General features: G+C 41.6%; 1 protein-coding gene across 2 annotated transcripts in view; it reads right to left on the bottom strand.

Moving 5' to 3' along the window:
• The window catches only part of ASPH (aspartate beta-hydroxylase), a 211,590-nt gene extending 201,979 nt beyond the window's left edge, over positions 1 to 9,611 (bottom strand). The window contains exon 1 of one of the 2 annotated variants that reach the window (XM_055318404.1): positions 9,221 to 9,611. In XM_055318404.1, the coding sequence (XP_055174379.1) occupies positions 9,221 to 9,386 (166 nt within the window). In that variant the 5' untranslated portion in view covers positions 9,387 to 9,611. The remainder of the gene's footprint in view (positions 1 to 9,220) is intronic. The other variant, XM_055318402.1, reaches the window with a different exon arrangement.
• Positions 9,612 to 13,356: the final 3,745 nt, after the last annotated feature.

Genomic DNA, 13,356 nt, shown 5'->3' with positions numbered 1-13,356 from the left:
CACATGACATCACTAATCCTCAGGGAAATGTAATTTTAAACGACAATGAGAAGCCACTGACACCCACCAGAATGGCTAAAGTTAAGACTGACAACACCAAATGTTGGTACAGATGCAGAACAACTAGAATTCCCACACGCAGTTGGTAAGAGTGTCAAATCTATCGTACAACTACTCTAGAAAATAATTTGGCAGTTCTTTTATGAAACTAAACAAACACCTACCTTATAACTCAGTAATTCTTCTCCTAGGTATTTACTCAGAGAAATGAAAACATACATCTAAATAATACGAAATCTTCAATATAATATTACAATATTCATAGAACGTTCTTCAGAATAGTCCAAACTAGGAATAGCCCAAGTGTCCATCAGTAAAAGAACAGAGAAACATATTATGCTCTGGTCACACAATGGACGACTTGGCAATAAACACAACAGACATTCATACACGCAACATGGATGAACCTCAAAAATATGCTGACTCAAAGGAAACCTAAACAAAAAGTTCTTACAAAATAAAGTTCCAGAACAGATAATACCAATGTATGGTGAAAATATTTAGTACGGTTGCCTGTGAAGGCAAAGGTGGTGGCAAGGAACGGACTTGAGTTTTCTGAGGTGATAGACATATTCTTTATCTGAACAGGTTGTTTGGACTGCACAGATGTAAACATTTATAAAGACTATTTGAAAATAATACACTAAGATTTGTGCAACTCATTGTATGCAAACATTACCTCAGGAGGTGCAAAAACCATGTTGAGCTCTAGTTCATGTCAGACACGTGCAAATATTTAGGAGGTATACTACTATGACTCACTCTGAAATGCATAAAAAACAGATTAATTGATTGATATGATATAAAGCAAATATATTAAATGTGAACCACTGTAAAATCTAGGTGGTAGGGTCATTATACAATTTTTCTAACTTGGGTACATACTCTAAATTTGTCATGATCAAATATTAGTTTAAAAATATAAATACATGAAGTACCCAGGCTAAATGTAATAAAAGATGTGTATAACTTTTGGATGAAATCATAAAAAATAATGATAAGACTTAAATAAATAGGAAAATTATATTCTGTTCACATGTAAGAAGACCTGGTTTTATTGTCCTAAACTGTGCTGTAAATTCAATTCCAGTCAAAATCATGAAACACTTCTAATGAAATTTACTCTATAAGCACATGTTCAATGATACAGTCATGCACATGGAAAGGTCCAAAAACAGCAAGGACAATGGTAAAGAGACATGGTAGAGGACTTGCCCGATCAGATATACTATCGAGTGGAGTGACTCAATGAGGTATTGCTCCTACATTATTGGAATAAAACAGAGCCACACAGATTTATACACAATACATGACACTGCAGACTCGCAAAGAAAGAAGACACTTTGCCTGAAGGTACAAGATGTTTTCATCACCTGTCTTTTAAAAATATTGAATTAAATCTCCACCTTACAATATATACAATAAAATCTACACTTGGAAGTTTAGAGATCTCCATGTGAAAAGATAAAATTTACTATATTTGAAAATAAAGAGAATGTTTTACAATCTGTTTTAGAAAGGATGTCTTAAAGTACAAAACTACAAACCATAAAATAAAAATTACAATATTAATATGTTAAAATCTGAAAATTCTCTTCAACTAAATATACTATAGCAAATGACAAGGCTACATAATCAGATTGGGAGAAGCCTTTCACCTTAGAAATAATCAAAAGGTTCAGGATATAGAAAAGAAATTCTACAAATCAAAACAAAATAAAACAACTAACAACCACACACCAGAAAAACAGACACATTCTATGAACACGCAATTCACATAAAAGGAAACATAAATGGCTATTCTCAGGAGTAATCTCACTGTTGATCAAGTAAATGCAAGTTGAAACCACAAGATAACGACATCACACCCACTAAACTGGCGAATATTAAAACTTACCAAGTGTTGGTAATGTGGTTACAGCAAAAAGGCGCTGTATCCTGCATGAGTGGGAGCGTAAACTAATACTCCCACTTAGATGGCAGCAGAAAGTCAAGTTGAATACGCGCATTTTCATAACCAACAATCCCAAGTAGAAAAGCCCTCAGAAATGTACACGAGGGGAAGGGTAGCTACAAGACTGTTCAGAGCAGCAGTATTTGAAAGAAGAAAACAAAACAAGCCAAGTGGTTGTTGATGGCAGCATGGCTAAACAAAAAGTGGCGCATTCATACCGGGAGGAGCTATATATATGAAAACATAGAGCCAAATCTGGTGGAATCCCAAACAAATGGCATCAAGCTAGTATGCCACGTATTAGCCTAGTCACAAAGCCCGTCGTGTGTGCTAAAACAAAGATATATATAGATATAGATGTATGTATATATATATATATACATACACACACACACACACACACACACACACACATCCTGAGCTGTCTTCATCTACACGGCTTTTAACAACAGGTATGTTTACACAAATGGAAACCTAGTATATAATGTGCGACATGACAATATATAACATGTTATTTGGGTGTCTAAACATTTTATGTTATAAAGAAATGCAAGAGCATAATTATCACAAAACGTGTAAGAGTGGCTGGGAATGGATAACAAAGGAGAGGAGAAACCAAGAATTTGGTGACATTTTATTTCTTCACCTGGACAGTGGATAGATCTTAAAAATGCAATATTTCAGGGAGACAGAGTTTTAAAGAACACTACATAGAAATCTGTATATTCCAGAAGCTAGAGAGAGAGCTCACTGACAAAAAGCATGAATTAATTTGTAAAACTCAAGGTGTCTTAAATCCACTCAATTCAAAGAATGGAAAAGTGAAGTTGAATGCTAGATATTCTTTCGACAAACATTTACAACACAGATTTTTATTTTCATGTAAGAAAAAAAGTTAACTGCTCCTAAATAAAATTTACACGTGGACGTTAAGACCACGTGTACTGGAAGGCTTTCCAGTATATCTTTTCAAGGAAAGTGAAATTTAAAAATCTGAAGAATCGGAGGGAGGGAAAGGAATTGTGTATAGTAGTGATACGATAAACAAGAAACAGAAGTTAGAGACAGAGTATAACATCAAAATAGCTCTGAGTCTACCCCTACAGGTTATGGAATCAAAATATTTTATCAAACAATATTCTTTCACTTTAAAATAAAGACTGATGCTTGCTGGCTTCCATACGGAATGAGTCACTGGGTTAAATGTGCAGGCACATGTGTGGGAGAGAAGTGCTGGCAATTCTCCAAGTACTGCAATAGTGCTTTCCACTCTGCTATAACTGGACACCCCTCCACCGCTGCCCCGTCCCCACTTAATTCACTAACCCTATCTGCCTTAGAGCACCGAGAGCATCTATGGCAGATAATGACAGTTCTACTACAGCCAAAATGACTGGACAAACCACCTGGATCTCACAGGGGGCCAGAGAACAGCCCAAACCCTTAAAAAGTCCTTACGCAACTTTTTTTTTTTTTTTTTTTTTTTTTTTTTTTTTTAAGATTTAGGGAATCCCTGGGTGGCTCGGTGGTTTAGCGCCTGCCTTCAGCCCAGGGCATGATCCTGGAGACCCGGGATGGAGTCCCATGTCGGGCTCCCTGCAGGGAGCCTGCTTCTCCCTCTGCCTGTGTCTCTGCCTCAGTGTGTGAGTCTCTCATGAATAAATAAATAAAATCTTCAGAAAAAAAAAATTATTCACCAAGTAAGTTCAAATTTCCCTTTGAGTCTAACAGGTTAGACTACAGCAATCTGTCCTCAAGCCTCATCAATTTGATCAGAACTAAACTGCATTCAGGGATTTGCCATTAAAAAATAACTGCATCAGCCAAAGGTAGCTAAAACACATCCTTGAAAAGCAAGTATCAAATGCAGACGGAACGCCTGAGGCTCTCCCATTTAAGGAGAGTAACATTTTTTTTTTTTAAATAAACAACCAATGCCAAGAACAAACTGTCTTGGCTCCCCACACCACCAGGAGAAAGAGAAAGGTTAAAGCATGGGACTCCAGAATATACCCCTACAGGTGGCATATAGAGAAGAAAGAACTGAACATCTAGTTTTCTAGCAGAAATCGCCAGAACTATAGGACACAACCAGACATGCATCCACCCAGACTTTCAGCCGTGCATGCAGTGCTGAATGGATCCTGGGGCAGCATTTATTGAAACATATGAGCGAACCCAAGCATGTCCACATCACCCAACCGGTGACTGACACTTTCCCCAGAGATTACATAAATTGTAGATGGGTTCTATGTACCCATAGGTTTAATTAAAGGGCAGTTAATTTAAAAAATTTGTTGAATCTAGGAGTCTAAGGAGTTAGACTTAGGAGATAAGTATCCCTGACACAAAGTTGCCTATTTTCATGATATTAAAAACAGTGTGCTCCAGTAGCATCAAGAAACTAAAATGTATCCAAGCTCTAGTAAAATAAAATAATATAAGAGATCTCTACGGGATTAGAGAGTAAATCAGCAATTTGAAGGCTGATGTACAAATGGTATACTTTCACCCTAAGAGGTGGACAAAACTGTGTCAAGTGGTTCTCAAAGCCACAGTATAAGCACTACCGCTAGAGCAGCCATTTCACTTAAAACACTACACCAAAAGAACGTAATAGAAAATGATTTCTTTTTAAATCCTAAAAATAATGTCAAGCATACAATGACCTAATTAGTTCTGCAGCCTTATGTTCTCCCAAGTTTTGTACTCAACCTTACCATTAGAGAAACTTTAACGAATATATCTGAAAAACACAAAGGCATAGAAAATTGGTTTGAGGGCTATCCCAATCATGAAATGAGAGAAGAATTCTTCCCATTTGGAGAGACTGGGATAAGAGGTTCTGAGAGACTTGCTACACAGTTCTTAAATGGATATGAATCCAGGTCAACAGACTCCCAAGGTACATTCCGTTGGCGGGGAGGAGGGGTATTCTACTGGGACTGGAGACCTCAGGGGTTAAATTTCTGTCCTGACTAAAAATAAGGTAAATAGTCCACATGAGCCTTTATCCAAGTTATCTTGTTGCTAATTAGCTGAAAAGGAAAACTTTTCCTTTTCTTGTACTCTCTTTGCCACACATGATTTTAAAGAAGACTAAAATGCAAGCCCTTCCTTTTACTTCCTACAGGTTAATATGTTTGGTCTTTTTAAAAAGTGTTCCAGAATTCCCTCAGAACAGTTTTTAGTGCTTGGTTTCATATGATCTGGTCAGGCTGGACAAAATGCTGTTTGAACACAAAACAGCACACGGTTCTTGGAGCTTTCATCCTACCTTCTCACACTAGAATGACTACCACGGGATTAAGCAACTAACTGAGAGTCTATCGATAAAGAAAGGTAATTTCACCAAGGCCTCTGCATCAAGAGAGCCAGAATGCAATCAGCAGTTTATCTGTTAGTAAGTAGTCTAAGACATACTGAAAGTAGAAAGAAAGAACAAATTTCTAAATGATTAGTATCCACCAGATGAATCTGTGAACATATTTTACAGATACTACACAAATGCATTTAATGCTAAATAAGATAAGCTCAACAAATAAGGCTGCTAGGGACAAACTGTTACTACTACATTTCAAAATGTGCTGTTAGTCCTTGAGAGCAATGCCTAAGAGTTTTTAAGCAGCTGTCCATCCACAGTTCTGAGTATGTACAGAACTGACTAAATAAAAAACAAAGTGGTATTATATAATCCGAAACTTCAAACTGAAAAAGAAAACCGTATTCTACAGTGACACCTACTGGTAAAGGGTAATATAGTAGCCTGACACTAGGAGACAAACAGATGTTCACATACCTGTAACCGGTTAGAAGCTACAGGGAAAGACTTCATGATCCTCAAAAGGGAAAAGCTAAAGAAACAAAAACATTACACATACCAGTGTCTGTAAACTACAAGCTAAGCCCAAAAGACCACCATGATCCTTGAAACTTTCCAATCAATACATCTGAAATAAGTTTCCCCTGGCCCCACCTGGCCATGCAAGTTAGATTTTTACATGCAAGTTAAAAGCTAAGTGCCCAATTTACTCATGTTTCTTTTATGTTTTAAAGAGTAAAACTGAAAAGGTAAAACTGAGTTCTGTATGAAATTAGATATTTTATTGATTCTCAATTTAAGTTGAAGACTTAAATGAAAAGCAGACACTTGCTTTAAAAAAACACCACTGTGTAAGTCCCTTAATTCTAAATATCGCTTTTCAACAAAATGATCACCAAGATAAAAGAAAGCCAGTTATTCACTTTTTCTCTCAAAGGACTACTGAGTCCAACCCCCCTCATAATTCTACACAAAAATTTAACAAATCATGTTTAATGTGACCAATATCATCATCAACTTCAGTCTGTTAATGCAAAACATCTCAAAAAACTTACCATTTGAGCCCATACTCTTCTCAAACTAAGATTTTCATATGTGCTATTTCAAACATAATTCTAGTCAAATTTAATTGGTAGCATGAAAAAAAAGCATACTTTCTTAAATAATTCGGTGTAGTATGCCATAGACAGAACTAGAAAGGAAGAGATAATTTACAGAAGGAAAGAAATAATCTACTTCAACTCTAAAAGTCCCATAAAATCTTAAAATTAGAAGACCTAAAATTCAAGTATTATGGCATCATGAATGAGTGACAAGAAATTTGAGTTCTGGTCTTGGATATTCCATTAACTAGTTGGATTTCTAAGACTTACACAACTTTTAATGAACTATACACCTTTTCTGGGCATTAATTTTCTCCTCTATAAAATTAGAGGGAACTGAATGGGTCTTCTGGTAATGCCCCTGCTGAAATTTCTTCAGCTTCTACGATTTCCCTAGTAGATGAGAATGGTTTGGGAATCAATGTCTATACCTCAATGACTCAATAAGCATAGCAACAAAAAGGAAGTTGGCTTCATCTTTTAGGTATAACCTGCTAGAAGCAAACCATATAAATAGAATCACACTTTCACACTGTGGTGTACCTGTTTAAGACTGAAGAACCCGTTTCCATCTCCAGTGCCTCCTACTTGGCACACAGTCAGAACTCAGTATTTACTACACAGAAGGGCTATGGGAAAAGACTACTCGTTACGTAACATGCAAGACTCCCCAACTTTTTAAATGTTTTGCGTTTTGTTTTTGTAACATACTTTCCTCTTTTACATATTCTCTTTACATACCATGTCTTTTCATGACAATTATGCAATCCGTGTGAACAATGCTTCAAAGGCTACAGATCCTCAAACACAAACAGGGGTGGCAACAAAATATCTGAATATGAAAGTCAGAATACATTAATTTAGGTCCTAACATTTCCTAAATTTATTACCCACCTGTTAAAACTGGTTCAATTTTTGAACTAGTAGCAATGAGAACACAATATACATTTCTCTGTACTAATTTGAACCATACACACACACACACACACACATACAGTGACTTCCTCAGATGCAATCAGCCCTCTTCTGCCCAGGAGTACAAAGAATAAAGTGGAGCAAAGATGTGCTTCACTTATAAATAGTTACAGAAAACCTCTGACAACAGTTAACACGTACAATTAATGGTCTCGTTCATCAGTTTTCCCAGCTTGAGTGTTTAGGATCTTCTCATTTAGAAACTTTTAAAAGGGTAGCCAAAGCCGTTGGAGATGGTTCATCCACTCTTCTGCCTGTTTAAGCAACTGGCATTTAAGGACAAGTGACAAAGGAACACAAACTTTTACTTATGTCAAAGGTGAACTAATATGCTTCCTTTGAATTTCAAATTGTGTGTATCTTTGTCCGTTTACAATACCAATATTAACTCTGAGAATGTAAATTTGTGCAATGACTTTAATTATGCTACGTTTGCCATTTAAGTGTATGCATTCACTCATTAATCAAATATTTATTGAGCACCTATTAAGTCCAGGACTATTCTAGGAGTTGGCAAGAGGAATGAACAAGAAGAGGGGGTAAGACAGGAAGACAATACACAGGAAAATAAGATACTTTCTTATGGTGATAAGCGCTTATTTAAAATAGTTATTTGAAGTATGACTGCAGTTATCTGATTTATTTCCTTCATCTATGACATGAGTCCTTGTAGACTTCAGGAAACAAAAAGCCTTAAACCATTTCAAAACGAGGATTTCAAAAAGGAAAAACTAGGGACCCCTGGGTGGCGCAGCGGTTTGGCGCCTGCCTTTGGCCCAGGGCGCGATCCTGGAGACCCGGGATCGAATCCCACGTCGGGCTCCCGGTGCAAGGAGCCTGCTTCTCCCTCTGCCTGTGTCTCTGCCTCTCTCTCTCTCTCTCTCTCTCTCTGACTATCATAAATAAATAAAAATCTTAAAAAAATGCCTGTAAAAAAAAAAACAAAAAGGAAAAACTACAGCTCACATTCACACACATGTGTATTGCAGTTTCAACATTCTAAATGAGTCAAAGGAAGTATAAAAGAAACTGAGAACCACTGAAATATGAGATGAAACAGATTTAAAACATCTGCACGGTTCTCTTTTGCTGGGTAAGCACATGGAGGAAAAAGGTGAAAATCCAGCATATTTGTTAAAGAAGAGAAGTTCGCCCAGTATTCTATGACACTCTACGAGACTTCCAAGGCAACTACAACGCATGTTAAGAAAGCTACCTAGAAGCAAAAATATTTAAAATAATTCCCAAGAACATTCACATCACACACCCCCGACTCACACACACACACACACACACACACACACACACACAGGACAGTATCCTTTGAGCTGCTCTTAAAAGCTGCTGGTGTGGCAGGAACTTATTTTCTCCGGCTCTGGCTCTTTTCCAAAGTCCCCAAAATATGCAAGGCAAAGGTAAACTGGTTCTCTTCCTCCCGCCCGTCTCCGACTCCACGCCGAGCCAGGAAAGGGGAGGTCCCTAGCCCCGCTCGCGGGTCCGCCCTGGGGCGAGGGGTCAGCCGGGAAGGGCCCCGTGCGACCAACCCAAGGCCGCGCACCCAGCTCCGCCCGGGCCCGCGGTCCGCGGTCCGCCCGCCTGGCCCGCCGAGCGCGGCCGCCGCCCCGCGCCACCAGGAGGAGCGGCGCGGACGGCGGAGGGCGGACGGCGGAGGGCGGACGGCGGAGGGCGGAGGGCGGACGGCGGAGGGGATGCGCGGCGGGCTCCGGGGAGCTGCGAGCGCAGCGCCCGCCGCCCGCGCCGGTCCCGCAGCCCGGCCCCACGCCCCCGCCTCGGCGCTCCCCTGACCTCTCCGCGCCCCGGGGCTGCTGCTGCCGCCGCTGGAGCCCGCGCCCGGGCTGCCGCTGCCCGAGCCGCTGCTGCCGCTGCCGCTGCCGCTGCCCGAGCCGCTGCTGCTGCTGCTGCCGCCGCCGCCGCCGCCGCCGCCGCCCTTGGCGTTCTTGCGCGGGGCCATGGCGCGCACGACTGGAGCGGCGAGGCCCGGGGGGCTCCCTCGCTGGGCCGGGGGCCGCTGACGGCGGCGGGCGCTGCGGCGGGTGCGGGCCGCCCTCCTGCAGCAGCGCCTGTGTCTCGGCTCCGCCCGCCGCGCCTCCGAGGACTTTCGCCCGCGTGCCGGCTGCGCGCGCCCGGGCCTGGCGAGCGCCGAACCTGCGACTCCCTCCCCGGGCGAGAGCGCGCGGCCCGCAGGCCCCCTCGGCCACGCCCCCTTCCCGCCCGAGCCCCGCCTCCTCCCGCCCACGGAAGGCTGAGCGACGGGAGGTGCGGCCAATCACAACGGCCCCGAGAGGCGGCGGACCCCCCCCCCCGCCTGCGTCCCCGCCCCCCTGAAGACTTGGGGCTGTTCTGGGCGAGCCGCGGCCGCCTGTGAGCGCGAGCCGCCTTCGACTTTTCCAGCCCGTCTCGGTCCTTGGGAACGTGGCAAACGTGGAAGCCAAGAGGGCTCTCGCGAGCGTTGGCGGAGCCGGGGCGCTCCGGGGGGCGGGGCGCGGGGGCGGGGCCGGCGGACACGTGGGCGGTTCGCACGGAGCGCGGGGCCTGCGGGCCTGGCTCCGGGGCCCTGGTTGGTGTCCCACTTGGCTGTGCCCCTGGGCTCCGGGGACTGCGGCCCGGCTTCCTGCGGAAGAGCTGCGTTTCTCGTCTGCATTAATACGAAGACGTGTCTGAAATGATGGTGTTGGGAGTCGCTCCACGCTTAAGCCATACGTGATTGATCGGTCCGATTTTAAAGCAGGACTCGATTCTGTTTGTGCCATCAGGATTTGCAGCGCATCTCGGTTAAAAGGCGCAAGTCTAGATGTAAGACAAAAAGTTGGTTTTCTTGCCCTGGATTGCACCCTGTATCTGAAATCCCCGTGTGCCTGCGGTCTTCTTTCCTCGTTCATCTCCATCCCGGGTCCCCTGGAGTGCGGTCTCGGGTGTGCTGGGCCTGAACCGCCTCAGAGTGACCCACCCAGGGACCTGAGGTCACGGACGTCACCATTCTCTTTGTGCTGCCACTTGCCAGCTTGAGATGACCGTGCGCCATCTGCTAGTGCGTAACAGATGAGCAAGACATGTTTGGCGATAGGATACATTTCCTCCAGTCTTTGACCATGTTTTGGAGATCCTGCACCTGGAAGTGTCTCAAGAGGGCTCCGCACCAGAGAAAGCGTCGTCGCAGTGTGGCATCTGGTTTCCTTCCTCTTCTCCAGCCCCACCACCCCGCACTGGCAGGTCCCCGGAGCCCACCTGACTTTTCTGCTGTGAGTGGCTGGACACTGCTTGGGCACTGCCTGGTGATGCAGAAGAGCCCGTAGAGGGTCGAATTGCATAGAGGAAAGAAGTCTTCTCTCCTTTATGTGAAATAATGCTAGGTAGTTGTCAAGATATAACAGAGGCAGGAGAGCTTATAGTTTTTACTGAAGCTGCTCTTTGTTTTTATCTTTTTGCATCTCTTTCTGCCTCATCATCTTTTCTCCCACCCAGGCCACCTTCCATTTTCCAATGGGGAAGTACGGAGCTGGCCCAAGAGACAAATCTAGATGAGAGTTTTTTTTGTTTTTTGTTTTTTTTAAGATTTTATTTATTTATTTATTTATGAGAGACACGGAGAAAGGCGCGGAGACCTAGGCAGAGGGAGAAGCAGGCTCCCTGTGGGGAGCCTGATGTCTGACACTATCCCAGACCCTGGGGATCACACCCTGAGCCTAAGGCAGATGCTCAACCACTGAGCTACCCAGATGCCCTAAGTGAAAGTACTTAGTATAAAATAATAATGAGAGCCCAAGTGAGAAAAACAATGCTGTAGATATTTCAACTCTTAAATTCTTACAAAACCCTGTGTTTGTGTCCATTTTTTAGGAATGAGGTCACTGAGGCCCCGAGAGGTTAAACAAAGTCATTGTGGTCACAGATCTAGTAAAATCATAGAGCAGGGACATGAACTCAGTCCATCTGGCTCCAGAGTCTATATTCCAAATTTCTCTTTCAAGACAAGGCTGGGATTTGACCAGTGATCATCTCTCCTGGCTCCCTCTGCTCTTAGCAGATGTGTCCCTGAAGCCTCCTTGATCCTATCTTCAAAGGTCTAAAAGTTGATGGTGGTTGCTTATCAAAATCCACCTCTTAGAGGAGGTCAAATCTTTGATAATTGACTCCAAAATGCCATGAACTGATGCTTTGTTCCTGCATTTCCAGAAACCAAATCAGGTACTATTGACAAGGTCCATTGCTGGGTACCAGGCCAAAACAGAGGCTCTGTAAATACAGATCACAAGAAGTTAGATTTTATCTGACTTCTTCCTTGTATCACAAAGTAACAGCTACAATGGCATTGATATGCTCAATCATATAAAGTGATATTTATAATAATATTTATAACATCCGATATTGTCAAGTACATATACAGTTTAGTTTCAAGGACTAATTTCTCCAAAGCTAAGCATCAGTATTACGCATTTTATATCCGTTTATACTTCCCACTGTATGGGCATTAAAAACCACAAAGCTTGCCTTGGATCCATGAATTTCTTCCCTTAGGTTCTTTTCTCAGGATTGGGCTGAAGGAGGTTAAAGAGGCAAAGTATCTTTGAAATTGAATAAAAGGTCAAATATCCCATTAGCCTATCCTCATTCCTATGACTTCTGAGTAAGCTATGAATGAACCCTGGGTGAAGTAATGTTAAAAGGACCATAAAGACTTAACTAGGACAATGTATTAAAATACTAATTTAATAGAGATTTTGAACTAGGCCAAATGTGCCTTTCAGATATTTCCATAAACTTTCCATTGGCTTCACTGGGATTTGCAAGTGAGAACTTGAGGACGAGATTTGTCCTAGATTTTTTTTTTTCTTTTGCTGACCTTTTATAACCTCTAGTCAAATGCTTTACAAATTAGGTATTTCTGGACTTACTTATACCTACCAGAACACTGTTTTAAAGTCGCATCCTAATTTGCTTCCTAGAAAGTGCCTCTTATTTATATCCAGCCCTCCAAATGTGAAATTTTATTATTGCACACTAACAATGAGTATTTCCTCATCTTTATTTACCATAGTAAATTCTGCCATAGTGGAAAAAAATGGATTTCAACCGGTCATGATTCAATTGTATGTTTTCATTTTATATTTGTGGCAAGGAAGGCTATGCTGGTCGGTACAAGAGTACATTTAAGGCATTCTGTACTCAAAATATTCTCAAAGCAATTAATCTCATGTTGGTTATGTCTCAACAAGTAAACAAACTGCCTTTTTCACCAAATAGCTTGACTTTATATTACTATGGAAAAAATAAGCCTGGCTAGTATCTACATTATAAATATATGGAATGAATTTACATAAGCAGAAATCATTTTAAACCTAGTCAAAAATAGATTAGAATTAAAAAATAAAAATAAAAAATAAAATAAATGAAATTTAAAAATACAATAAAATTTTAAAAAATAGGTTAGAATTAGATTATCTCATGTTGTAGGGCACCTGGGTATCTCAGTTGGTTAAGAGTCTGACTCTTGGTTTTGGCTCAAGTTGTGATCTTAGGGTCACAGGGCTGAGCCCTGTATCTGGCTCCACACTCAGTGGGAAGTTGGCTGGAGATTTTCTCTCCTTGTCTCCTTCTGCCCCTCCTCCTCTCAAATAAATAAATCTAAAAAAAAAAAAAAAAAAGAAAGAAAGAGAAATCCTGTGTTGCAATATGGAAAAATAATATGAAAATATATTAGCTAAGCAATCTATCATTTCTTTTTTCATTTTGCTTTTTTACATTTTCTATCAGGATTGGTATTATTAGTGCTAAATTCTCTTTCTAATAAACAGCTTTTATGTAATGCTTATTGCTAGGTCTTAAGTGTCCTAGTACAGGGAACTCATAAAATTAATTGATTCTTCTTAAATTTCAAACTTAAGGCCAGAAAGAACCTTACACCTGGAGAAAAACTCAATTAG

Source organism: Nyctereutes procyonoides, unplaced genomic scaffold (genome assembly GCF_905146905.1).
Source record: "Nyctereutes procyonoides isolate TBG_1078 unplaced genomic scaffold, NYPRO_anot_genome, whole genome shotgun sequence".
In the NCBI taxonomy this organism is placed as follows: Eukaryota; Metazoa; Chordata; class Mammalia; order Carnivora; family Canidae; genus Nyctereutes; species Nyctereutes procyonoides.
The sequence above is the reverse complement of the archived record's forward strand: the minus strand, read 5'-3'. Positions and strand labels throughout refer to the sequence as shown.